A 27,156-nucleotide genomic window follows, 5' to 3' on the forward strand; every position below is an offset into this window, starting at 1 on the left:
TAAATTATTTATAGCATCAAATCATAACAGTAGTAATCTCAAGACACTTTCCATATAGGGTAGATCTAGACCACCCTGTAATTTATTGGGACCCAATAATTCCCCCCAAGATCAAGCATTTGGTGCGGCAGTGGTTCTGTTTGTTCAGTGCAGAGACAGAAGTGAACATGGTAACTTCAGTAACTCCTGAGTTGTCTTATTCTCCTGTTGTGTGTTCTGTGAGGTGATGGTCAACACTGGAAATACCTCCACAGCGAGGTTTGGCTGCTCCTCCACCCGCGAGGCCTCCGTCTCCATTCCTACACGTGGTAAATGCAGCCATGGTTGCCAGGTCCGCAGTTTTCCCATGGAATTGGGCCACTAAGTGTTGCCGCAGGTTGAAGTTTTTGTGTTGGGTAGTCCAGACCCCCACCGACAGGGTGTGCCCCACAGCCCAGCACCTGCCTCGCTAGTCCAGGCAGCAAATTCACTAGTACCCAGTTAACAACAAAACAGGCTGGTCTGTTCATCATTGAATTGGTCTACATCTTCACAGAGATTTATGTATTTATGATAATATACTGCATCTAATTACACAAGGTGAAATAAGTTTATGGGAAACTGCTTTTAATGGTGGTACACTATTTACCCTACACAGTAGTGGTGTTACTTTGTAGATATTACAATACTATGCATCTATAGTAATGCTGTAAAGCCGGGCGGGGGTTAGTGTAATATGTTTTGGTTGTACTGACAGGTGTTGTCATTCAGACCTGGCAACCCTGAATGCAGCAGATGGGTGTGGCAGCTTTGGAGGTGTTGGGAGCACACTTTGATGGACCTGGGCTGAGCAATGAGATGACTAAAGTAGCTTATTACTACAACTTACTCACTATAACGTTTTCAAATGATGTTGTATTCAAGCTTGGCCCCCCCGCTGCCCCGCTGCCCCGCTGAGGAAACGCCTCCACATATCCAACAAGGCGAGGAAGGTTAGTTTACAGCAGGGATTGGCTGGGGTAGACTAGCTGGATTTGAGGGCTTTCTCTGTGTGCCTTCTTCTTCTTCTTCTCCCCCCCCCCCTCTCTGTCCTGCAGCATAATTCTCTATAATGAGGTTGTGGACAGTAGATGAGATATGATTCTTGGAATCAAAACAGCGTTTTCTACTTTGATCATCCAGCAGTGTGTGAAGCACTGAAATAAGACTCTCCCCTTCTTTATCGAATCTTTGCTGGCGTTCTCCCTCTCTTAATCTTTCCCTTGCTCGCTCGCCCTACACTATCTGAGCTTGGGGGATTGCTGTATGAGATGGAGAGTTAATGAAGAAAGCTTTTTTCTCCCCTGCAAATAGACGGGTAAACTCTGGCAACTTTCTACTCGTTTTTGTTAAACGCGTCACGATCGGCTTTCATGCTTTACAATCTCCACCCCTGAAATATTTAACATCATTATTTTCAAGCCCCTGAGAATATGTCTTAAACAATTGCGTGAGCTCCAACACAAACAAATCCCAAATATTCTTTTGCTTCTAAAGTTGGCCGAGCAGCTTCAGCCTTTCTCTATAAAACAATCCAATATCATCATCTTTTATTCCTTTTCACCTACACGCCACTTTATTTGCAGCCGCGCAGCCCCTTGCTCTGATGCACACATGCACCCTCACACTTACAAGTGGCCTTGTCTTCATAAACTGCGAGTGAGATGAAATATTGTCAAAGAGCCATTTAAGATGCTATCATCTAATATGGAGGCTGACGTGGGCTGCTGCTGGCAGCGTGGTTATGTAAGCTGCTTTCTCAGGGACTGATAGTTGTCCAACACACCCAGCAGGGAGTGCTCCTGTGTGTGTGTGTGTGTGTGTGTGTGTGTGTGTGTGTGTGTGTGTTTGTGTGTGTTTGTGTGTCTCTGGTGAGGGGGGGTGAAACAAATCACACATCCAGTGCCCTACATAATATTGTATCCAGTGTTTTGCCACAGATACAGAGAGACACTCGTTCATGCTAATTGTTTGGTAATATGCTAATGTACCGTGATTAGCAAAGCAAGAAACGGAGTGCGTCTTCGCTCAGTGAGGTGTTGATTGGAAGAAATCAACCACTTGGCTGAAATGCATTTTTATTTTTTAAACGTTGAACTCTTTATTGTAATTACAGTCCAAAGCAGACACTTTGTGTATAGGTTGTGCTATTTTCAAGTAAATCCTAATACAATACTAACATGTCATATCTACATTAAAAGAGTCCTCTCCAGACTGGCCATGATGCGATATCTCTGTACAGCGACAGCTGCCACTTATTGTTGTTGTTTTCCAATGTTTTCTGGTGAAACGTTCACTTTTTGTGTTATCTGTATTTCCGTGCTGAGCCACAACAAAGGGTTATTTCCTGGTAGTCCTTAGAGTACTAAACACTGAAATGACACACCAAACCCAGGATTCGGCTCGTATCACGATTTTTGATATAATCAGTAAACTTAATACAACCTTTTTTTCTGCCACATGGCATTGTTTTGTCTTGATTACATCCCAGTTTGCATCACAGTAATACAACAGATAACTTATTTGTTGATATTGATTGATTGAATGGACAATTATGGACAAATCCCCTCCCAAGCTGTAAAGGGAACGAAGAGGAAAAGGGCTTTGGTGACTGTAGTAAAGGTGCTGGTTGACAAGTAGCTATTGCTAAGCTAGGTCTAGATCTAGGTCTAGCTAGGGCTAGATCTTTTGCTAATACTTGGTGTGTGATATAAGATTACGACATCGTTCAGCACGCTCAGTTATTCTAGTCTGATTGTTTTGACCACGGTTAACAACTCTGGGCTAACCCACAAATTCATCAGTAACGTTAATTGTATAGATAGTTGCCTAATCCAATGGATATTGAGCTAGCTAGCACACCCCCGTCATCTGCATCAGTCTCCCAGCACTGAGAGGCTTCAGTTGGGATGAGACCTGACAACAGCCAACTAGCAGCCATCCACCATCATTACAGCCCCAGAGACACATCCACAGTCAGCCCCCAGCCAGCTAGCAACCCTCCACTATCATTACAGCCCCAGGGACACATCCACACTCAGCCCCCAGCCAGCTAGCAACCATCCACTATCATTACAGCCCCGGGGACACATCCACAGTCAGCCCCCAGCCAGCTAGCAACCATCCACTATCATTACAGCCCCAGGGACACATCCACAGTCAGCCCCCAGCCACCTAGCACCATCCACTATCATTACAGCCCCAGGGACAAATCCACAGTCATTGTAGCATCAGGGCGGGTACATGTAATGTTTTGGTCCTTGTAGTTGGAGATGTGTTGCCAGGACATGGGTTGTTGTCCATGATTTATCCCTTTTTATTTTCCCTTTGTATGCTACCTTAGCAGCACTAAGACCCTTCTTCAGGTTAGCTTTGGCTGAGCTGGACTGTGCCCTGTCTCCTGCCTTGAATGCTGTGATGCAATCCCTGACAAGGAGCCGCACGTAACTTGTCACACAGGGTTTCTGGTTTGGGAAGACCCTGGTCCGTTTAGTGATGGAGACATTTCCAGCAGAATTTGATGTAGGATGAGACAGTCTCTCTAAACTCCTCCACATCCAGGCTCTCAAATAGACTGGCCAGGTGTTGATCTTCCCAATGGGCTTATTTTTCCTGATGTGAGGGGTGTAAGCTGATAGGAGGTGCAGTGAGAGGTGGATTGACAGGCCAATGTGTGGTTGGGCACTACTCTTTATGCATGCTTAATGTTGCAGTAGACATGGTCGAGTGTGCTGCTCTCCCTGGTGGCACACTTCACATATTGGGTCAATTTAGGGAGGACAGCTTTTAAAATCTCCAGCTACTATGTGTACCCCATCTGGGTGCGCCTGCTGTTGTTTACTTGTGCACCCATGAAGATAGCTGAGGGCTACGTTAATGTTAGCATCTGGGGGGACTTACACAGCCGTGATGGTTACTGCAGTTATCTCCCTAGGTAAATAAAAAGTGCTGCAGATGACAGCTAACGCCTCGACATGGGGAAGGGGGGGGAGACACTATTTGTACGTTAAATGGCTTTGAGAACACCATTCATTGTTGATATAGATACCGAGTCTGCCTCCTCTGTTCTTACGGAGTCACTGTTCCTGTCGTGTTGGTGGATGGTGCGGCCTGCTAGCTGTACGGTGTTATCGGACATAGCAGGATGGAGCCAGGTTTCAGTCAAGATCATCACACAACACTCCCGGACTAAGTTGTTAGTTGCTACCCGCAGCTCTATGTTAAATCCATTTTGTGCGTCGTAGATGTTACGTTTGCAAGGAAGACGCTAGGCCCTATGCAGCCATCGTTGCCTGCGGGAGCCAACAACAACCCATGGAGACCCCGGTGCCCTCGATAATTTGAGCAGTATGTTGTTTGCTTATCGGAAATAGTCTGTGACTGGAACACTGCTTTTTAGACCGATGCTGATCAGGTTTGTACGGGTATATACACATTGTGCTTGGCAGAGTTTGCCATACATATACCATGCAACACCTGCTAAACATGCTAAAAAAAAAAAACGAGAGAGCTCAAAGCTTTTTTTACCAAACTTCAGATAATTTGATCGACAAGTGGATGGAAACTTAGCTAAGGACTCATTTGTGCCCATAAATTCCTGGGCAGTTTGTCTGAATGTGGTTTCAGCTTCCAGGCTCATGAGCTGAATGCTTCGGTTACATATGCTATAATATGTGTTAATATGAAATGCAAGAGTATGTGTCTTACAGTCATAAAAAAGCGTTTAGCTTTATTGAGACATTCATCACAGCATGGCAGCAGCCCCTGGAGTCACTGTTGTCATCGTCTAGCCTGAACGCCATCGAAATGCCCATTACTATCAATGAACCTCACAGCTATGATGGGGACATGAAGTTTAAACAAAAAACAAATTTAGCGTTCTGTATTTTGTAAAGGACATACAGTACTGCTCAATAAAGATCAGAGTGGGGCCGCAACTATACCTTCCTAGCAGAGTAAGTGTTGCCCTCAGTTCTTTTTAAAGAAAGTTGTTGAAAATAATCCTATTACCTTGGCTTTGTGTATATTGTGAACATATGACACGTTTGCTGCTGACATTTTGTGGGCTGAGTCCACATAATTGATTTCAGGAGATAGCCCTGCTGATAAGTGAAGGCCAGCCGGGGTAGGGGCGGCTGGAAATGCAGCGGAGCCTTGTAGAAGCAGTTACCTTGAGCTTAAATCCTGAGTAACATTGGGAAGTGCTAAAGGGGGCATGCCGGCCCTGGGAGGGAGGTCTCCTCAGTGCTCCTACTCCTCACAAGCTTTTCACTCCAAGTTGTCTTTCCCCTCAGAGATGCTATCCCAGCTAGCACCACTCCTGCTCAATGCATGTAGGTGTAGCAGTTGACTGTAAAACACAGTATTCCAATTAAGGAGCATAACCAATGCTGTTTACACTTCAGCTGCCAACTCCACTTATGTCATTTGTAGCCTTGCTTTAAGAGTGTCATCTCTCCCCTGACAGTCAGTTTCAAACCTTTTGATTCCCCTCCTCTCCCTGCGAGAAGATTGTTTTCTTGTTCAGCGCTAAATGAAATGCTGAATCTTCCTGCGGCATTTTTCTGTTGACTGAAACACTGTACACATTGTAAATGCACTGCATGTTGTTGAGTCGGGAGAACGGTAACTAATGTCTTGGCATCACGGTTTCTTCTTCTTCACATTGTGGTTCTAAGTGACCACAGGAAGGGCAGCCACATATTTCCCCCAAGCCTGAAGCCTGTATAGTAGTACACCGTGTCCCCCCTCCTTAGCAGACATATGAGCCAGACAAAAGATGCAGGAGATGACAGAGTGTGTCCTCTGGGGGAAAACATTCCGCAGCCATCAATATGTCAGCCTTGCACTACAGCCTGATGGATTTATCAAGCCATCGATAAGTTATTGACTGGAATAACGCTCAAGGTTATCTCGTAGGAATCTCCAGTAACAGAGTAGGGTAGGAGCATGCAGCCGGTGTCTCTGCTGCTCCTCCGCTGGGATGCGTTCACTGCCTCTTGAGGGCAAAATGAACAGAATAAATTGAGGGGGGATCCTTTGTATTTTTAAAATAAAAAATGAAATGACTCAACTATTGCCAAAAGTGGTTTAGAGATTTAACAACAAGTAAAAACATTAAGATAATAGATACGTTCATACGATATGTTTTTACATAAATGTGTATTTTACAAATTTTAAAAATAATAACAACTTTAATGATAAAACTTAAAACAGAGGTAGGCCGGAATGTGGGCATGTGAACTTTAGGAGAAATAGGAAGGAGCTTGTTAATACTATAAATTAATACTTTACACATAGTCTGGTATTGCCAGCTTTATCTCAGAGGTTTGGCTACACCACAGATGCATTCTGGGATAGGAGAGAAAAACTCTCTGGGTTGTTTACATTTGTTTAAACCAATGTTGGGCAGCACTGAGCCCCAGACTCAGCGACGGTGACTCTGCTAAATCTCAGGAAGGAACCTGTTCTGGGGGAACATGTGCACAGCGCTAAAGGAACAGCCTCATCCAATGTTTAATGAAGTTAACTGCTGACACAACAAAGTTACATGAGCTAATTAAATGAGCTGATACATCGTTACACCTTGTTATCTCTTACCTGTGTATCTCCGGTTGGACTTGGTCTACAGCAATCCCACCAATCAGTCCCAAACGCCCCAGTGAGAGAGAACATGATCTAAACATGTTCTTGCTAAATTTTTCCAGTCGTTCCCTGACAGAACCAAGCAGGCCTGCCTTGTTGCACCGTCAAATTCTCTTCAAAACTTGACATTTTCAGCGTGTAGCTCGCTAACTCGACAACTGTTGTTACTTCCCCAAGAGATCGGAGTTTGAGAACTGCAATACAGACAAGACGTTGGGCGTTATCCTGTAAATGTACTCCTGTTGATCCAGACCATACATTACCCCCAACAGCACCTAATGTCAGAATATCAATCTAAAGTTGAGCTAACAACAGCCTCTTCAGGCATGCCAGACCCAGGAAGGTTGGAGCTGCAGATGCACGGAACTGAGCCGGGAGGGTTTTTTATTGTTTATGAATTTAGTGCTTTAATTGAAAACAAAGATGAAAATAACTTTTTAAGAAAGCAGATGTTATTTCTTTTTGTAACGGCCATATGCTCCTACTTTAATGTACAACATATGTTCTTGTTTTGATGGAAAGGGCTAATCTAAAAAGGAAAGAGTGGATCATCATAATTATAATAATAATAATCTTCAGAGTGTGACTCACTCTGCTGATGCGGTGTTACGCGTACTTGAGTACCGAGATGTGCTGTTTGCATATATCTCAGTATTGTTCCATATCAATACGCTGATATGAAACAATATGCATCAGTGTTTCTACAGCAGCACTGCCCACCCTCATCATTACTCCAAACAAGAAGGCTGTATGCGGTCAGAGGATTTAAGGTCAGGTGTGGTGTGCACATGGTTCCGAGCCGGGGAACACATCCCTGTGGCTGAGTGTCGCCGTGTGGGAGGCTGCAGCCGTGAGAAGCTGATGGGAAATCGATAGTGATGGATCAAAGTGCTGCATGGCTGGAGCCCCGCGCTGTCAGGCTGCAGGAACAACCCCTCCTCCTTTCTTCTCATTACCCTCTCCTCCTACTCCAACTCTCTCTTTTTATCTTCAAATTCACACTCCTTTCTCTTACCCCAATCTTGGTGGCATTTTCCGTGTGTGTGTGTGTGTGTGTGTGTGTGTGTGTGTGTGTGTGTGAGATGATTTGATGCCTTGTGTCATGGTGTCAGGTGGCATCAGCCAGTAGTTGACGGGGAGATAAAATGTAACACCATCAATATCCAAACCCTAAGTTGCACTCCTTCCCAGCGGCCCCCTGCGCTACGTTTCCACACATCTGTTGCTGCATCATGGGCAAAATTTGACTGACTAAAGAGATGTTATTCATATAATGATGTTGTTGATTGTTTGCAGGTCACAATTTCCCCTTTTTCACAAAAATGGTCAGTTTCACTTATAACCCAGGCAGGGGTTGGGACTTTAACCCTATCCTTGCTTTTTAGTGTAAATTCATTAACTGTGTGTTTTCTGTCTGTTACAAGAGCACAATCTAACAAATAACCACCTGATTCTGTTTTCCAGGAGATAACCATTGGCCAGTCCGCTCCCAGAGTCACCATGGTAGGGATGGCTGTTTTTTGTTAAAAGGTCAAAGTTGCCTCCTAACACTTCTTAATGGTTCTTGTATTTCTCTTATGAACCCATTATAAACCTAAAGGAATACAAGTAGTAGTCTGAAGTACCATGTGATCAGTGTTTGGAGGCAGCTCACACCTGGAGTGTTACCTGTAGTGCAGTGCCTTCCCCTTGACCCACTGTATATCTATGTATATTTCTAACCTGTGTATTCCCCCCCGACATGTAGCTCTCCTGTCTGTGTGTTGAGTAATGTGTGCAGCCTATGTTCGCTTGTTCTAGGGGTATAACGGTACACAAAATTCACAGTTTGGTAAAAAAAAAAAGATAAAGACAAGTGCAACAGGTTTATAATGAACTTCAAATGAGAGTTGATATCAGTATGGATCTGCAACCATGAGGCAATTAGCTTGGGTCTATCCAAAGTCATCTTTTGAAAGTGAGGAGTGGATATTTGCTGGTTTGATTCCCAGAGCAGCACGCAGACTGACTGAAACGCATGTGATAAAATATATAACATATGTATTCCTGTGATGGACGAATGGTTAAGGCTAGCATGCTTGTTTCTGTTTCAACAGACACAATGTTCCACACACAGACGCACGCACGCACACACACACACACACACACACACACACACCGTTACACCCCTATCTGATACTGTTGAAATCAATGGTGTGGTGATGTGGGCCGGCCTTTAAGGAAACATTGTAAAGAGGAAATTTCAATTGCACAATAGTTCTTGTTTTTAACTTCATGTAAAAATTCCATTGTATGAGTAGAGTCTGGGCATAATTAATGTTACAACTCACCAAACTAGGACGTAAAGGAAAATATTCTTTACCTCTTGATGTTTGTTGCAGCTGGCCCACACTGTTGTTTTTCTCATTGTGTTGTGCCTTTAAACCAAACTGGTCCCATTTCACTCCTCTGGTCTAATTCCTGCTCTTTGAAATGTATGTTTTGGACTGTTTCACTGAAGCTTTTTTTCTGTGTTGGTCGAAATGAATGTCCTAACCTCTATGGTGTGCGTGGTCTTCGACTTTGTCCGTCTCAGTGGAGAGGAGGGCTGGTCTATAAAGGCATGGATAAAGGCAGTTTTGATGATGTTACTTCTTTTATTTTAAGAAGACATCAGATAAATCTGTGCTTATCCTTGCTTAAGATATACGGACCCTCCTCTACCTCTTCCTCGCCCGCCGCCTCCTCTCAAAGGAAGTCTGCTTTTCAACAGCCCACAAATGGAGTCGGCTGGTATGTCAATCAACTGTTGAGAGAAATGGCTTTTTTATTCCTTTGATGTCCTGCTGTTACACTGTTTGATTTTCAGGAAAGAGTATTACCTTTAAACCCAGCGAATCACCCGAGCTTTGAGAGTACAGGGTGAAAGCAGACGAGTGCCGGAGGAACATCATCAAGCATTACTTCACTGAAATGGATCTCTTATTGCCTTTTACCACACAGGGTCACAATAGTCCACGCAAGGTTCACTGTCTATCACATTTCAAGATGAACTGGATATGGAGTCCATCTCAACCTCCTGGCCTTTCCTATCCCTGCTCGGTCTATCATGGCACATTTGTCAAGCTGCAGAGGCAGCGCTGTGTCAAGTGACTGCCTGGCCTTTGGTGCCCTGGGGGTGATTGTGAGTTATGGGATGAAGAGTGATACTTAGATACAGAAACAGTGTGGACTGGTGTGTTATTGCACTTGGTAGAACACAGGGACTTTACAATCTGCAGCTCTAGTGGCTCTTATTAACAGAGTTATCTATGAATGCATAATGATTATGATAATAATGATGATCATCAGTGTAGCTATTCATTTCAACCAATTCAAAACCTGTGTTAATTGGTTTTCACTCATTAGCAGACATGAGATGTAGATTGTTAACCGACATGATGAGACAACTTTGCGGACTTTATGTATACAAATGGTTTCAGACACAATAAAAACAATGTATCAGAGTCTTTTTGCTTTGTTAATTTTGGAAGACTTGTTGTTAGTGTTTCCCAGAGTGCTTTCTCTTTCCCTGCAGTCCTGCTGATTGTAATGCACCCTCTGCTGCTTTCATGACACAGAAATACAAGCAACATTTCTACGGATCCACACCGCCGTTTTCTGGCAAGTCACCTTGCAAGATTTCAGAACAAGACTTCTCCATCTTCCCATAATGCAGTCAGACACTTGGAATACCAATCTGAGCCAGTCAGTGGCAAAACAGAACTTTTAGTGGGTGTTCATTGATGGTCTAATATGTCCTATAATGTTACACTGCAGCCTGCTTCACAGCTGCTGGTTACAGCCTTACAGTGTTCTCACTCATGCTGGACCAGATATAAAGATTTATGCTGTGGCCCAGGTGGTAGAGCGGCTGTCTAGTAATCAGAAGGTTGGTGGTTCGATCCCTGGCCCTGCAGTCTCATGTCTTGGCCATGTCCTTGGGCAAGACACTGAACCCCAAGTCATGAATTGCAGTGTGTGAATGTGTGTGAAGGTTTACTTGATTAGCAGGTTGCACCTTGTACGGCAGCCTCGGCCAACAGTGTGTGAATGGTTAATAGTTCCTGTATGTGATAGCACTTTGAGTACTTGTTAAATATGAACAAGCAATATATAAATGCAGTTTGTTAGTTTGTTATTTAGACATGAATTCTTGGGGAAATAGGTCCAAGTTGAATGAAAAATACCCAAATTCCCCTTAAAGCCTCAAGCTCTGCCAGTGGAATCAATGATGTGATGGGAGCTTCTGTCTAGGGGCCCAAGGCTTTGTCCACTCCTAACCGAGTGAAGTTGGGCTATTATGGCAGTTAACATTTAGCGATTAAATGTGAACACTTTTGTCAGTTGTTAAATGTCAAGCCCACAGTGGCTGCCTGTGCTGTGAGAGGAGGGCAGGGATGTGCTGGTAGCACCAGGCTGTCACTAGAGCCGATAGGACAGAGATATCCGCATTCATTTCTGTCACACTCATGCACAGTGCACTCTGGACCCCCAACCCCCTCCTCTGGGCCTTTCAGAACTCCAGTGGCTCCACTTGGCAGGGCTAATGGGATGGCAGGACTCTGGGTTTTAGAGAGCAGCAAAGAGCTGAGGACAGCTCTTTAATAGATCTGAGGTGGGCAGTGTGCAGTCTGGGGGGGCAGGGGGTGCTGCCTTGTGATCACTGGCCCATGTTTCAGGTTTTTCTCCTCTTTTCATCCCACTGCCCCACTACATCCTCCTTTTTCATACTTTTCCGTCTATTATCTGCTGTCTGTGTCATGCAGTTATTCTGCGTCCACTGTTTTTCTACTCCCCCCCCCCCCCCCCCCCCCCCCCCCCCCCCATGCTGTTGAGAGATACCAAGCCTTTAGGGTTTCCATTACGTTGTGCCTGTCTGTCTGTCTTGTCAGGTGTCTGTAGTCTGTCTGTGTCCACCTACCCGAACCCTCAAATAAAAGGGAGCACCAACATAAAGTGTCTTAATGTCAGAATTGTGCATCCAATAGATGTAGTCATTTTCTGGAACGACTTCCGACAAGCACACCCACTTCACGCACTGATTGGTGCACAGGTGTTTTGATGATGGTGGTGGAGAGTGTTATATAACACGCACCCCCATACGGTGGTCAACAATATTGCATCTTTGTGACTGTAAGGCCATAGCGTGTGATGCATATCATTTTAATACTTATCAAGGCAAGTTAGCTTTATTTGTACAGCACATGTCTGCAACAAGGCAATTCAAAGTGCATTACATACAAAGTAATCTTACTATATATAAAAAGTACTCTTTAATCAGTTCAAATCAGTTCAAAAATGCGTTGAAGAGAATATTAAAAAATTACTATTACAGAAATAGAATATGACCGGCATGAAATACGAGAATGAAAGTTAAGTGCAGTGTAAGAAATGAAGAGGTACTTAGAAAAAGAAGAGTGTTCAGCCTTGATTTAAAAGAAGTTAGAGGTGCAGCACTAATCTGGGAGTTAGGTCCAGATAAGTGGAGCATAGACAGTGAAGGTTCAGTTCTGACTCTGACAGAAAGCAGGGCTGACCCAGACCACCTGAGTAAATAATCCAACATTACTATTTAGAAACCAATTACCTGAGAGACTTCAGAACTGGACTCGTGTGATCCACTTGGTCTTGGTCTTAGTGAGGACTGGCGTAGCAGAGTTCTGAATCAAGTCTTATTGATTTGTTAGGGAGACCTGTAATGACCCAGGAATGGGGTCTACAGAAGATAAAAGCATGGACAAGTTTTTCCAAATCCAGTCCTTTAAACCTTGATATATTCTTAAGGTGATAATATGCAGACTTTGTAATTGTGTTAATGTGGCTGTTAAAATTCAGGTCTGAGTCCATGACTACACCTAGATGTCTGGCTTAGTCAGTTGTTTGAAGCTGTGCAGACTTCTAATTGTTCCTCTTTGGCTCCAAAAACAGCCACCTCAGTGTTGTCTTCATCTGGTTTAAGAAAGTTCTGGCATATCGAATCGTTCAATTTGTTCAATGCACTTACTCAGTGTTGGTATTGGATCTGACAGGTGGGGGCCCACACCAGGAGGTTGCTCAGTGGATTAAGCAAATACTCTGATGGGCTTGCTTTTTTTTGTATGTTACGTTTATTTGCGCCCTTGTAGTTGTCACGGAGATTTGCCTCATTTCATCTGAAAGACTTCCCTAGTCAAGAACAAATAACACACTCACACACACAAACCAGTTACCGAGACCGCACTGGATATCATGATGTGGCTGTTCCGTTGTTGGTCACAATGCTAATTGATAGAAATCAATGTTTTTAAGGATGGTTTCCAGTATAGCTCTGGGAATGTGAGGCACTGAGTTCAAGGTGTCTTGTGGCCGGCTCAGCAGGCCAGCTCCGGCCTCCCCTGTGGGCTGTATGGGGATGTGATGTTTGGAAGTGTGATGTGAAACAAAATGCCACGCCAAATGTCAGATTACTGAGTCATTTGTGTGCCATCTGGGTGCTATTATGCAAAATTGCCAAGGAGGTATTCTCCGGGGATCGATTACAAGCCAAGGGAAATTCAATGTGACTAACGTTGTAGCAGAGGTGAGGGCAACTGTATCCAGGAAAATGTGTATGCGGCCCACCCATCATAGATATATGCTTGATTCAGACATTAAATCTGGCAAACACACAGCTGCGTCATCAACATACTGACAGAAAAACATCCATTTAGCAATTCAAATAAGGGCCTTGTTTAACCCAACGATCTGGAAAGCATGTCAATCATACTCAGGCAGTCAACTGTATACCAGCACTGGCTTGACTAATGGACAGCAGTGTATCCGGGGGGGATCCCACCCTCACAGTTAGCTCCCTTCATCATCAACATATTTTCTCGAGCTGCTTCACGCCGTGTGGAGGTTATTTAGCAATGTCAGCTCAAAGAGGGGAGATGGGGGGCAGCGTGGTGGGCTGGTCGGAGACGATTGGTTGGGGGCGCTGGTTGTACTGGGACTGCTTTCTCAATGCGGTTAATTGGTCCCCAGATTACGGAGGGATCACTGAACATGGCTTTCCAGGTTGCTAATGAGCTCAGCCTGTCCCAGTGGGCCGTTCAGCTTGGTTCGTCCCTCTGGACCCCTTAGATCGGGCTTTGAGGGAATCACCAGATTGAGACAAAACTTCTCAGAGATCAAGAACATTGCATGGTGTCGGTCCGAGTCAGGGTTCTCTAACCGTACTTTTAGGGAGCTCCTTTGATAACCTTTTAACTCTGGGAGAACAAGGGGAAATGGGATTTGCAACCAGGGTTCACATGAAACAGAATACACGAAGACAACATGGACCCAGCAACACAACCAATCACAGAGCTACAGCCGGGAAACAGAAACGCAGCCAAGTACACATGTACAAGAGTGCAAATGTGCAAATGTGCAAGGGAAGTACCCGGGATGCAACCAGAGTGCTGTTTGCTATTAAGCACATCAATAACTCCAGGGATGAAGGAAACATGGAATCTCTTATTCCTCCTAATGGGGCCCTGAAGCAGCGTCCTGAGGACACTTCTGACTTCTTTTTTCTTTTTGGAAAGTTTTTCTTTCTCTGGTTTTAGAGAAGCCACAAGAATTAGCAGAATTAGCGGGTACACTAGAGATTCTCTTAATAACAATTCAGATATCGGGTTGGCTGAAGTACTCTCCACATACTTGTACATGCCTGGCGTTGTGTCCAGGACTGCCTGATCCATGGTGTAGATTGGACGTTTTTTTGTTTTTTTTAACAACTTTATTTGCATATTTTCACAAATATCATGTGATACAAACAATTGTAGAACAGTTCGGCATCATACTTAAAGAAACATATAAGTAAGGCAGTCATTACCTTTCAATGCGCATTACAACCTTCCATAATGATGACTTAACATTAATGAACCTAAGTAAGAAAAAACGGAAGTAAAAAGTGAAACAATAACAAATTAAATGAATTAAAAAAATGTTTGAATTGAAAGGTAGGCTAAAGGTAGGTCGTTTCTCCACATTATAAATCATGTTCTTATTATTAATAATTTGGATGGACTCAAAATAATTCCTAAATTCAATTGTGAAGTGAGTAAAAACTGGCCGAGATTATTGGCCTATTGAGACAGTGTCAGATCACTGTAACTCTCCCCCCCTTCAAATCAACTCGTTAGACATTTATATGAAAAAAGAAAAAGCCAGTGAAGGAGCACACAGAAGACATATCCAATCCATCTCCATAGCTTGAGTAAATATTGAAACCCATGATGTGAGAGCAGTGGGCCTCCCCCTCCTCCTTTGCTCCTGTGACAGATGTAAATGACTGTTTCAGCAGTTGGCTTTAATGCATTTTTAAACAGGCACAGCAGTAGACAGCAAATGAGGGTGTCGCGACAGCAACACTCTACGATGACGGCTGCCTCCTCATCACTTACAAACATACAAAACCACCCACCCATGCACACACACACACACACACACACAGCCCTACGCAGTCCTGAGAATAGCTATCATTCATCAACTTTCTCAGTACAATGGGCTCTGTAAAGGGCCCATCTTTCAAATAAAGCACCTCCACACTGCGGTGCCCGGCCGAGCTCTGTACCACTGCCTCACATTCCCTGTCAGACGCAAGCACTCCTGCACAGGAGGATGGAGAGATGATTGGGTGAACCCTTGTTTATTCTCTGGAAATTAAAATGGCACTGCGTTCCCCGATGACAACACAGAAGACTGCTACTGCTGATTAGACCACACTCATGCACACAGAGAGCCAAAGAGATAAGGGACACTGTCCAAATGTTTAAAGAATTGTATTATGGACTGCAACAAAGAATCTGTCACAAAAAAATGTTGCAAATAAGTATTAAGTATTAGTATTAGTTTTACAGCAACTGTCAGCAAAACAAAGGGTGGGGCATGGGTTTATGTGTGTGTGTGTGTGTGTGTGTGTGTGTGTGTGTGTGTATGTGTGTGTGTGTGTGTGTCTGTATGTGTGTGTGTGTCTGTGTGTGTGTGTGTGTGTGTGTGTGTGTCTGTATGTGTGTGTCTTTATGTGTGTGTATCTGTGTATGTGTGTATGTGTGTGTGTGTCAGGTGAGGATGTGTCTGCAAACAAAAGCGCCGTCACAATAATACTTGTACTTCCCACTTTGTAACTGGATTTGCAGAGCATCTGTGTGTTGTCGTACTGGTAGCTGCCTTTCTTTGCTTGAGGTTTATGAATATGAGGTTGTATTTTGAGCGCTGTTTGTTGTTGTCAAGGTGATAAAAACATGCACCGTTTGGTTGTGTTTTGTTGTTGTTGGCTTGTGGTTTCTTAAATTAAATTGTCTTTAAGTGATCTTTTCATGATGAATTCACTGGATACTGTAGTCTCTGTGGGTTTAGTACTACAATTCCCAGAGAGCATGGTGTATCCTGTGCACATGCTGTTATACAGCTCTGTTTTTTGTGTGTTTGTACTTTCTGACTTTCTGGATTCTGATTAATGTGAACATGTTTTGCAGGGTAACACTGAGCGGACTACAACAACGGCGGATTAACTCGTCCCATCAGTTTCAATCCATTTTATGTCCATTCCCTTAATTTGAGGAACTTAAAGGGATACTTCACCCACTCAATAAATTAGTCAGCAACAGAATATTGATATTGGCTTTGTGACTTGAGTATAATATAAAAGTCAATTTAAATTTCTGTACGTCAATCTCTATTATGTGAATTATGTGAAAAGCATACATGTAAATTGGTGAATTATCTCTTTGAGTGTGCCCGTCCCACTGCTGACCGTCTGTCTGTGAGCAGATACACGGCATTCCTCAACAGATGTTCATTGCTTTTGTCATTGCAGGTACCCATCAGCACAACTATAACCATGTGGCTCTAGGTAGCCCTACACGCACACCTAAGAATGGTAAGACCCCCTGGGGGAGTGGGAATATTCAAGTAATTTCACAGCCGAGTTCAGTGTTTCAGATGACGCCTGGGCCACGGAGGCATTGGCTTGAATTTAATGCTTGACATGGATGTGTGAAAAGCCCCTTGACATGGTCCTCTCTTCAATTTGTCCCCCTGCAAATCCATTCTGTTATTAAAATTAGGCTCTTTTGTTAAAGATTGAATCATAGAAATGTCACATCCCATAGTCACGAACATCTTTCTGTGAGTGGGATCAGGCCACAGTCCATCTCTTTTTGAAAGGGAATACAATTGGCGGAGGATCAAGTTAATGTTCTGTCGAGGTCATCATGTCCTCTGGTTGACAGAGCGTGTGAAAGTTATCACCATAGGCTCACAGGAGCATCACCGTGAATGGATTTTTTATTGCTGATGTCATGCAGCTGTTTGTTTGAACAGTTATTATGAGCGAGCCGGGGTCTTGCTCGGGGTCGCAGACCGACCCATGTGGAGACTAGCATAAGGAAGCAAGCTGGAGGCTGGAGAGAGGAAGGACAGCAGATATAAGAGGCCATGAGCTGAATATTGTACCTTCAGTATTAATTAAATCATTATGGTGTTTCCCTTTGATTTCTATTCTGTTAGTTTCAACCACCAGTATAGAAACATAGAAACAGGGCTCGCTGGCTCTCAGGCATTCAAGGCGATGTTTGAATTCTGCAGCTCTTCTCTTCTTAATGGATATAATTGACACATTCTCCATGCACACGGACACACAGAAACACACACACTCACTCTCACACACACACACACTCAAACACACAGATAAGCAAACTGCAACTTTAGAGAAATACCTTGGAGATCTATGGAAAACATGAAAAATCCATTTCAACAACACAGACTTTGATCACATGCCCCCTAAAAGGCTTCTGATTCCAGCTCCCCCCCCCCCCCCCCCCCCCCCCCCCCAACAGAAACAGCCAGGAGTTACAGCTGCAAATCACAGAAAATGCACATCATAAACACAAGAGTACATCACTGCTTCTGGAAGTAGTGTTGAATTTATGATTTATTTACTAGCCATGCTAAATATGGAGTAGGTCTTGTAGGTTCTGTTTTTCTCACCATCAACGTGTCTCTGAAATATTTGTTTTTCACTTGGGTTTGGTAGCTCACCGATCATTAAGACGTGGTAAGTCACACATTTAGTGTAATAGTCATTCATTACATTTCAGCACACATTTGTGTTCACCTACACAACAAACGTTTGTGTCTTCCTGTGTTTTCAGACCTGATTTGAGTACCATTTGCTAATAATTCTGGCTGTTTGTTTGAACCTAAATGTGTCTTAGTTTGTCACGTGGGACAAAGAAATCCAGAATCCTTTCGACTCATGAAAGTATATGAAAGTTAATTTGTGTGATTTTATTTAAATGTGCAACTAAGTATAATTTGCTTTACTATAAAGTTTTCTTATTTTCAAACTATTTCCCCAAAAAAGACTGAAACCAACTATTTGTGCTTGCTAACGTTCCACCTTGTCTGTGGCACTTAGACCCAAGCCCACAGGCTCCTACTGAAGACATCAATCTTTGGATTTTTAATGAAGGAGAGATTGTCAATTTGTTGGGGACTTTTTTTAGCAGTGGATGAATACACATTTGATGCAGTCATGAATAGTAATGGCACCAGAAATGCATATATTAGCCTGATTCCAGACCTTTGAAGAACTGCCCACATCTTCAGCCTTTCAGGGATGTACATAAGACTGTTGTGGTGGTTACTGACAGCCATTTGTACTGGGTGGGAAAACAGTTGACCAATCAGAGCTTAGATCAGAGGTTAAACCCTCCTTCCCATTGGCCTGGAAATCAAGACCCAATCAGATACACCCATTGCAGCCTGCCTTTGGCCCCGCCTATATCAGATACACCGATGTAATTGGTGCAGCGGGCCTTTGGCCCCGCCTATATCAGATACACCAATGTGATTGGTACAGCTCCCCTCTGGCCCCGCCTATATCAGATACACCGATGTGATTGGTACAGCTCTCCTCTGGCCCCGCCTATATTATAATACACCGATGTGATTGGTACAGCTCCCCACTGGCCCCGCCTACATCAGATACACGGATTTGATTGGTACAGGTCCCCTCTGGCCCCGCCTACATCAGATACACCGATTTGATCGGTGCAGCTGGCCTCTGGCCCCACCTACATCAGATACACTGATTTGATTGGTGCAGCTTGGCTACAAGGGCATAGTTAATGAGCAACATGACTCGATGGCAGAGGAACTCGTGAGGTCACATTGTGTTCTTGTGAGAACTCTGGATCTCCAGGATACCTTCCCAAAAATGAAGCAGATAAAGGAAGTAAAGCAAAATTGCCCATTGAGTCTGTTAATAACGACAGGTGTATGTGTCCATTTTCATCTTGATGCAGGACAATGTCCCCTGGTGCACTGTACCAGGCTATAGCTAGAGAGACACTACCAATCACTGAATCGTTGGTTTTGGTCTTTTCATTGCATTAGTTGGCAATAAAAAAAATAACTTCCTAAGATTTTTTTAAAAACATGCTAAGATTTGCAAAGACTACTTGAGTCAGGTCTGTGTGTTGGACTGTCCATCGTGATGAAGCAGTGAAATGTGTTTGCTGTTTAGATAGCTAACAGCATGCCTCAGTTTGAGTCACTTCTCCTCTTATTGATGCAGTGTGGCAAACAGTCCTGTCACAGATCGCTCCCGGGACCCCCTGCTGTTACCCGGCCCTGCCACCACCCCTCTGTCCTACTCTCTCAAGCTCCTCTCCTCCTTTCATCCCACTATATTCTTTCTTTCTTGTATTCAAGTCTCCTTTTTCCCTTTAGATTCTCTAATCTCCATCTCTTTTTCCTCTTTCCTTTCCTTCTCTCCATCCTGCAGCAGTTACTAAAGGCCTATTTTTATCTTTCCATTGAAGGCTGGTGTGGAGCCGCACCCATGCCCGCTGCTCTTCACTGCGTGACAGACTCACACCCCACTGGGGAAGGTGATATAGCGCAGGAGTGAGAAAGAAAATGATAGAGAGGAATACTGAATGGACAAGAAAGAATTGAGCGAAGGAAAGTGGGTGGCAGCATGGTAGGAAAGATAAGATTGACAGAGCAAGGAAGACGGCGGTGAATGGGACACACTGCGGATGTTTGTGTGCGTGCATGTGTGAGGAAGGGAGATAAAGAGAAAATAGAAGAGGGCTTTGGTCCAGTCACCCCGACCCCCCCAATCCCCTCTCCTGTACATCTTCCTGGCATCATATCATGACACATCAGTGGCAGCCAGTCCAGGCATTGGTGCCCGCCTGACCCCAGATCACATCCCAGCACTGTCCCGAGCAGGGTCACTCTGCAGCACACATGTTGTCTGGTGTGTTGTCTTGTTTTTGTTTTTTTTCCTTTTCTTTTCTGGACCGTTGTTTCCACCCATCAAACCATGCCACATGTCAAGTCAGTCCCACACCAAAGACTCACTGAGTGCCTGATGTGACCGCCTCTACTCCCCCATCGCTGCCACCAGCAAGTTGGAGTTTTACATATGCAACCATTTCTCCCAGGCACTCATCAACGCCCTGGCTCAGTTAAAGCTTGTTTCTTGAGTAAATACTGTTAAATAAAAAGGCAAGAGGAAAGGAAAGCATAAGGGTCCAGTGACACATACCTTGGACTGGCCATTGTTAAGCTTTAAGAAATACTGAGACCCCTCACAAAGCGGCTCTGCTAAATAGTCTCTGGAAGAAACTTGTTCTGGGCGAACATTAACACCCCTCAACAGAAAACCCCACATCCAATATTAAATGAAGTTAACTGTGACACAATACAGTAACGTAAGCTAATTAAATCAGGTGATACATGGTTACACCTCGTTATCTCTTACCTGTGAATCTCCTTGTGGACTTGGTCTACAGCAATCCCACCAATCAGTCCCAGTGAGAGAGGACATGCTCTAAACATATTCTTCATATATCTTTCTAATCATTCCCTGTCAAAAACAAGCAGGCCTGCTTTGTTGCACCATCAAATTGAAATTTTCAGCGTGTAGCTAGCTAGTTCAAAGTTCTTTGTTGTTTCCTGTATCGAAGGGATTTTGAGAACGGTAACACAGAGCGGGGGGTGATGGACAGCTATCAACTTTCCTGGAAATGTGTTTGAAACTATTTGAACCCTAACCCAAACTAATGCCACAACAAGCTTTAAAAACGTATACATGTAAAAAAGAAGTCTCAAAGACAATACCAAGGACATGTCCTCTGTGTCCTCAATGATAGCTGCAGTGCTGCCAACAACAATGAATTATTTAGACCTCAAAGAGGTCTCAAGAAATTCTGGTTTATGTTTGTTGTAATATTTATAACCCTAATTTCCTTTTACAATGAAGGGAACCTTCCACATATCCAAGCCTGGGTTCTTCCTTCATACCAAGGAGATCATGTCTAAGATTTGTTCAGAGCACCTCTGCCTCCAGGAAATGTTTGTAACATGAAAGCTCCAGCCTGCCCGCCAGCGCAATCTTCCCTTCTCTACCTCAGCAGGTGGTCTTCCATAATGACCTAAACCTGGCTAGATTTTTTATTGGGGGGGTGGGGGACAGGAGTAGCCAGCCTGCCCATGTCTTTTCTCTTCCCTCTTCTGTGTCTGTATATGTATGTATGTGTCTCCAGAAAACAATCGGATAAGTGGCATCCTGACCTCGCAGACGGAGCCCTACGACCTGTCTTTCTCACGCTCCTTCCAGAGCCTGTCTCACCTGCCGCCCTCCTATGAGGCGGCCATCAAAGCCGACCTCAGCCGCTTCTCATCACTGAAGAAACTCAGTAGGTCCAAGTTCTCTGCACTAATGCAAGAGTAGGCCCCCTGCCCTGGTGTCCTGCATGACAGAAATTCTGCATTAAGTGTGCCTTCCTGACTCCTGACTGGGACTTACTGAATGGCTCCAAAGTGTTTCAACTGTGAAAATGATTAGCGTGTTGCACGAAGGACATCAAACAGTCAAAGTAAAGTCCTCCTACACAAACGTCTGGAGATCTTTGCAACTCCCCATTGATCATTTCTGTGGATGGAGAATCTGAATCTGAATCAGAATAAAAGAATACCCAGTCCTCCACTCTGATCCTTCATGAAATCAGTCTAGTCATCTCAAGAAACGGTGAGTCATTGATATTCCATGCTTCCCTTGCCTTCTCTCAATGGCTGCAGCCACTGTTCTTCTCTTGGAGCGTGTAAGTACATTAAGCGGCTTCTTGTGCCCGGCTCGGCTCCGTATTGATTAAGTGGTGCTACGCTGGATTTCTGCTGCGTAATGAGGTCTTATCTCATGATGTTCTCCGAGTGGAACGCAAATATTCCTCAAGGCTTGTGTAATTTCATCATGACTGCCCCACTTCACTGCTGGCATGCAGTCAAAGTAAAGGATGACGATCTACAACTCATCCCATCAGGGCTTACTCCACACTGGCTCCCCCCGTTAGCTGCCAGACACCACCTCACATACATACAGTGCTATTTACTGGTCCTCAAATATTAGGAAATAAACACACAAAAGACATGACAGTCCTTTTGCATGAAGAATTAACGTAAAACAAAACCCAGTGAATAAACTAGTCAGAGATGGAAGCCCCCAGAAGAGACCAAATATCCTAAAGCAGTGTCCTTCAGTCTTCCCAACTTTCTTTCTGCTTCCAAAGCAAATTATTTGTTGCAGCAAATAGCCTGAAGGCTCTGCAGTTTTTTTTGTTGCTCAACTACTGTCTGCACACTGATAGATCATGTTGGATTGTGCTGGAGGGAAGATAGAGCAGCGTTTTCATTGTCGGGATAATAAAAGGGAAGAATGCTACTGCTTATTAATGCAAATTGGTATCAAACTGAAGAAAAGCATTTAGCCCATTGCAGGGCAGGATAGTATACATCACAAGTTATTCATTCAGTCCGTGGTAATATAGTTAATGAGTTTGCAGTACTGCCCAAATCCTGAAGACTATTATGCTTGAGAAAGGAACATCTTGTTTTTATTATCTCTTATAATGAATCGATTTGCAGCAAGCAGCCGTGGCTCGCTGCTGAAGGGGATTTTGGCTGAGTGTTATCCTGACAGGTGGCGTGAACACTGCTGAAAAAGACAGGCACAGAGTCATCTACCAATTCTCAACAAGGAGGAGAGGTCTGCTCCCATGATTGAATCCCACCATATGGATGACATGATGGTGAAACATTCATGCTAGTGCACAGAAAGAATACAGAATGCGCATCTTTACAACAATGGACTTATTAATGTTTCCATTTTTTAATTTCAACTGTGTTTAGTCTCTATGACAAGATGTCTGACAAAGTTTTTGTGAATGTGCGTCACAATGTGTGTAGTTCTGTATGCAGAGACAAGTCTTTCTGCATGTGTTGTGTTGTGTGGCATGCAGTTGATGATACATTCACTCCCACGCTCTACTGTCTCTGGAAATGTTTTCTTGTCTTCTAAATGCATGTTGTCAGTACACATTAAAAGGGATAAAAAATCCACTCAAGGATATTCTCAACGGAAAGTGATGAATAAATTCAAAAATACATAGACAACTGTTCAGCATGTACTACATATGAGATGCCTGCGTGCTTCCCTACGTAGCTGTATGATATGACCATGTTTCACATGACCTTTGAAAAGTTTGCCCCTACAGCAGAACTGCCTGTGTAATCCCAAATGGATGTGTAGATGTGATGTGCCTAGCATGTATTACAGTCTGATGGCGGTTCCTCTGTCTCTCTATTTTTTATTCCCCTCCATGAGTTTGGAAAGGTGAAACACAGATGGGTCCGCCAACACTTTTCTCTGCATTGTGCACAATCCCACTTTATCCATTTTCTCCCCTTGCATTCTAACACCTTCCAGTGTTTTCTTTTGCTTTCACTCCATGAATCTCCTCTTCACCTCTTGATTTTATTCCTGTCTTCTCTACAGCAGATAAAGATGTTGATGAATACTACACCCGTAAGCGCCACCTGCCTGACCTGGCAGCAAGAGGAACTCTTCCCTTGCATGTTCTCAAAATGAGTCAAGACCAGGTGGGTAGATAAGTGCTTGGTTTAAGTGTGCAGGTCTCTAAACAAGGTCATGTTTTTTAAGGGAAAGGAAGTGTGCTATCTGTCAGTCTCCAGATTTTCATTTGTTAGAAGCTATAGTTGGTCCTTTTTCCATTTCTGCAGTGGTGGGTGGCCGAGGTTTTCCCCCTCAGCTTGTGAATAAACTCGCCTCATTCATTCTGTGCTCAACAGCACCGGGAACAGCAGCAGCAGCAGCAGCTCCAGAGCCAGCCCCCGCAGTCCTCCATCTCCCAGGCCCCTCCCCAGTCCCAGTCTTCACAGCAACAGTCTCAACAAAGGCAGAGGCCCCGTCGCGTTCAGAGGGCCATGTCCCAGGACCGAGTCCTGTCCCCGCAGAGAGATCCACAGCAAGATTACAGCACGTCCTCTAATGGTATGTCCCCTTATGGAGGCAGGATCCTCTCAGACGAACAGCTCCTGTCCGCTGAACGTCTTCGATCCCAGGAGCGTCTTTTCCCACAGGACCGTCATACCTCCCAAGATCGTCTGTACTCCAAGGACCGCATGTACTCCAAGGACCGGCTTCTGTCGCAGGATCACCTCTATTCGAAAGACCGCCACTACTCTCAAGACCGCCTCTATTCACAAGATCGTCTGTACTCACAAGACCGCCTTCTATCCCAGGATCCTCTGCTGTCGCCGGACAAGCTGATGATGTCACTGAAGCGTGGCATGGTAAGCAGCATCTCCGGCGGGTTTCATGGCAGCGACAAGTCAATGTCACGCGCCATATCGCACACAGACGTGTTCGTACCAACCACGCCTCTTATGGACCGCTACAAGATGACCAAAATGCACTCCCATCCCACTGCCTCCAACAATGGCGGTGGCAGCGGGACTCTGGGAGCGGGAGGCAGCGGGCACTCCAACACTTTAGCCATGAACCAGACAGCAACCAAGAGGCAGGCATTTGCCTCCAGACGGACTCATACGATGGAACAGCTCCACTACATCCCACCGCATCACCAGCAGCAGCAGCCACCACAGCCACAGCCGCAGCACTACCGCACAGGCAGCAAGACGGAGGTGACTGTGTAACGGCAGCCTGCTGTGTGCCAGAGGTGGGGATGATAGAGGTACGTGGGTACACTGTCCTTCTTTTAGAGTAGGATGGTGGCAACTTCCCTTTCTTTGACTGAAGTTCCTGCAAAGTCAGAGATTCCAGGACCAAGAACATCCTCAAGCTTACTGGGAGAGACCGGAAAAACGAGCTACACTGTACACTGCATACACAGGCCCTGTTAGATCTGAAGCCGGAGAGGGTTGTGGATGGGGGATGGATGGTATTATCCAGCTAACTTGCCTATTATTTTCCACTGTAATTGTTTCCACTTGATTACCCTATTCATCCACAGGCTACAGCCTCATTCTGTGTGTGGTTTAGTGAGAAAACACTGATTGTCTGTTTTAGCCTTTATTGGCCCACTTTGTCCAACAAATCTATTCTGTGACCTTTTCTGGTGAATCTTAAAGGGCTTTGCATGGTTAAACGCGTAGACTGACTTCTCTGTGACTTCTGTTGTGCAACACAACACCATCACAAGTGATGAACAAGGTTGAGCCTGTAATAACTTTATAAATATATAAATACATGAATAAAATAAAAACCATTTGTACGCCCTGTCCTACTCATAGCTCTAGTGAATCTCAATGAGAGAAATTGAAATGGATGTTATTAGCACTTGTATTTGGTGCCTCCGACAGATGTTTCATTTCTAAAAACAAAGTGGTTTTGTGGGTTACAAAGCACAATCAAAAAAATATTGTTTTGTTTTTGATTTGTTGAGTTTGAATAGTGACAGCTAGCTTGTTTTGTTCTTAAAGCAATGGCAGGTTTTTTGTTGCTTCCAATAGAAGATTGTAAATAAGCTATTCTAGAAGCAGTATTATGGACAAGTCTGTACTGGATGGACTTTGTGTTAGACTGTCTGTTTTCAATAGATTCTTAAAGAACATCTATAAATCATCACTGTTTTGTGAGTTCAGAATAGAAACCCACTTAAACAAGTATTTGACAGGATCAATTAATACTATACTGTGTGTCTTGTAGGACGAGAAGTGAATGAATGTGTTGTTAACTGATATACCACTGTTCATATTTGGATGTAGACTGTGTTCCATTGACATCAGACGTTGAACATCATGGAAATGAATTATAATGCTTGTTATAGTAGGGTCAAATAAACCATCCATATTTTTCTAAACATTCAACATCGTTCTTTGAGACATTGTGTTGTGTGTTTGATACACCACATTACCACTGGGTGTACTAGCTTTGCATCCTGCAGGTGTTCACTGGTTGAGTATAAAACCAGTTTTCCTGCATAAAGTGAAATGAGACAGAGTCCCTGTAAATAAGGCTGGAGGTACATTACACCCCCTTATGGTGTGTGGGCCCCCAGCTTACCAAGGTTTTACCGACGTGTCTCAATGGTCTGAGAAAGACACAGCAGCAACCCTAGTCCCCAAAACGGGCTCGGTGAAGGTGAAGGAAACGTTGTATTCAACGTTATAAGAAATGGATTATATGATAGTGACATGAATCTGGTGTTACTTTAATTTAATTGAAACCAGGCTCACTTGGCCTGGTTGGCCTGAGAAGGAAAGTTCTTTAGAGGTTTAGGTACGACTTGTGGTCCCCTACCACTTCTGCATACTTTCAGCTGCAAAGTCCATTCAAATGGACATATGTGCTTGTCTACATATTTTTTCTACCATTTTTACCTTTTTTAAATGTTAAGCTTTTTGTTTCTTTTTACATCTTTAAATCCTCTTCAGGCTTCTTCTACTTTGAAATCCTACTCCTCCTTCATCTACAGACGTCATTCAAACAATTCACAAAACCTTCAGCTATTAGAATGATTACATTTTTTATACCTTTTACAGTTTTTTGTTATCAATATTTAGGTTTAGATCTTCTTTAGACTTTTGCAGCGTTTTAAGGTTGCTGGGTGTGTGTGGTGTCACAGATACAGTACGAAGGAGAGGTAACATCTTCTTAAAACTTCTTTAACTTGCTCCCACGGACACAAAGCTACTGTGACTTTTTATTACTTTTTCCGACATACTTTCTATGACTTTGGCAATTTTTGAAGGGGACACAAATAATACAGCCACATTTATGCTTGTAGAGGACATGTTTACACAGAGGGAACCCTTACGACTATCATTAGTGGAGCATGGAGACTGGACCGTAATCCTTCTGTTCAGCGTTCATTGATTCAAGGAAAATGCTGAATATACTGAAAAAAACTTCTTAAAAACAATTTGTCTATTAGGTTTACAATCTCCCTGTCCCTTACCTGATACTCTACACCTGACTGTCCCTGGTCTCCCTGTCCCTTACCTGAGACTCTACACCTGACTGTCCCTGGTCTCCCTGTCCTTTACCTGAGACTATACACCTGACTGTCCCTGGTCTCCCTGTCCTTTACCTGAGACTATACACCTGACTGTCCCTGGTCTCCCTGTCCT

The 27,156-nt window shown here is 43.9% G+C and overlaps 1 protein-coding gene across 6 annotated transcripts in view; it reads left to right on the forward strand.

Annotated features, from left to right (window-relative positions):
- The window catches only part of LOC117936966 (protein shisa-6-like), a 61,149-nt gene extending 35,256 nt beyond the window's left edge, over positions 1-25,893 (forward strand). The window contains exons 5-10 of one of the 6 annotated variants that reach the window (XM_034860516.1): positions 8,128-8,166; positions 16,508-16,570; positions 17,726-17,746; positions 21,252-21,404; positions 23,540-23,643; positions 23,854-25,893. In XM_034860516.1, coding sequence (XP_034716407.1) covers positions 8,128-8,166; positions 16,508-16,570; positions 17,726-17,746; positions 21,252-21,404; positions 23,540-23,643; positions 23,854-24,720 — 1,247 coding nt within the window. In that variant the 3' untranslated portion in view covers positions 24,721-25,893. The remainder of the gene's footprint in view (positions 1-8,127; positions 8,167-16,507; positions 16,571-17,725; positions 17,747-21,251; positions 21,405-23,539; positions 23,644-23,853) is intronic. The other 5 variants (XM_034860519.1, XM_034860518.1, XM_034860520.1 and 2 more) reach the window with 5 other exon arrangements.
- The last annotated feature ends 1,263 nt before the right edge of the window (positions 25,894-27,156 follow it).

Source organism: Etheostoma cragini, chromosome 21, assembly GCF_013103735.1.
Source record: "Etheostoma cragini isolate CJK2018 chromosome 21, CSU_Ecrag_1.0, whole genome shotgun sequence".
In the NCBI taxonomy this organism is placed as follows: Eukaryota; Metazoa; Chordata; class Actinopteri; order Perciformes; family Percidae; genus Etheostoma; species Etheostoma cragini.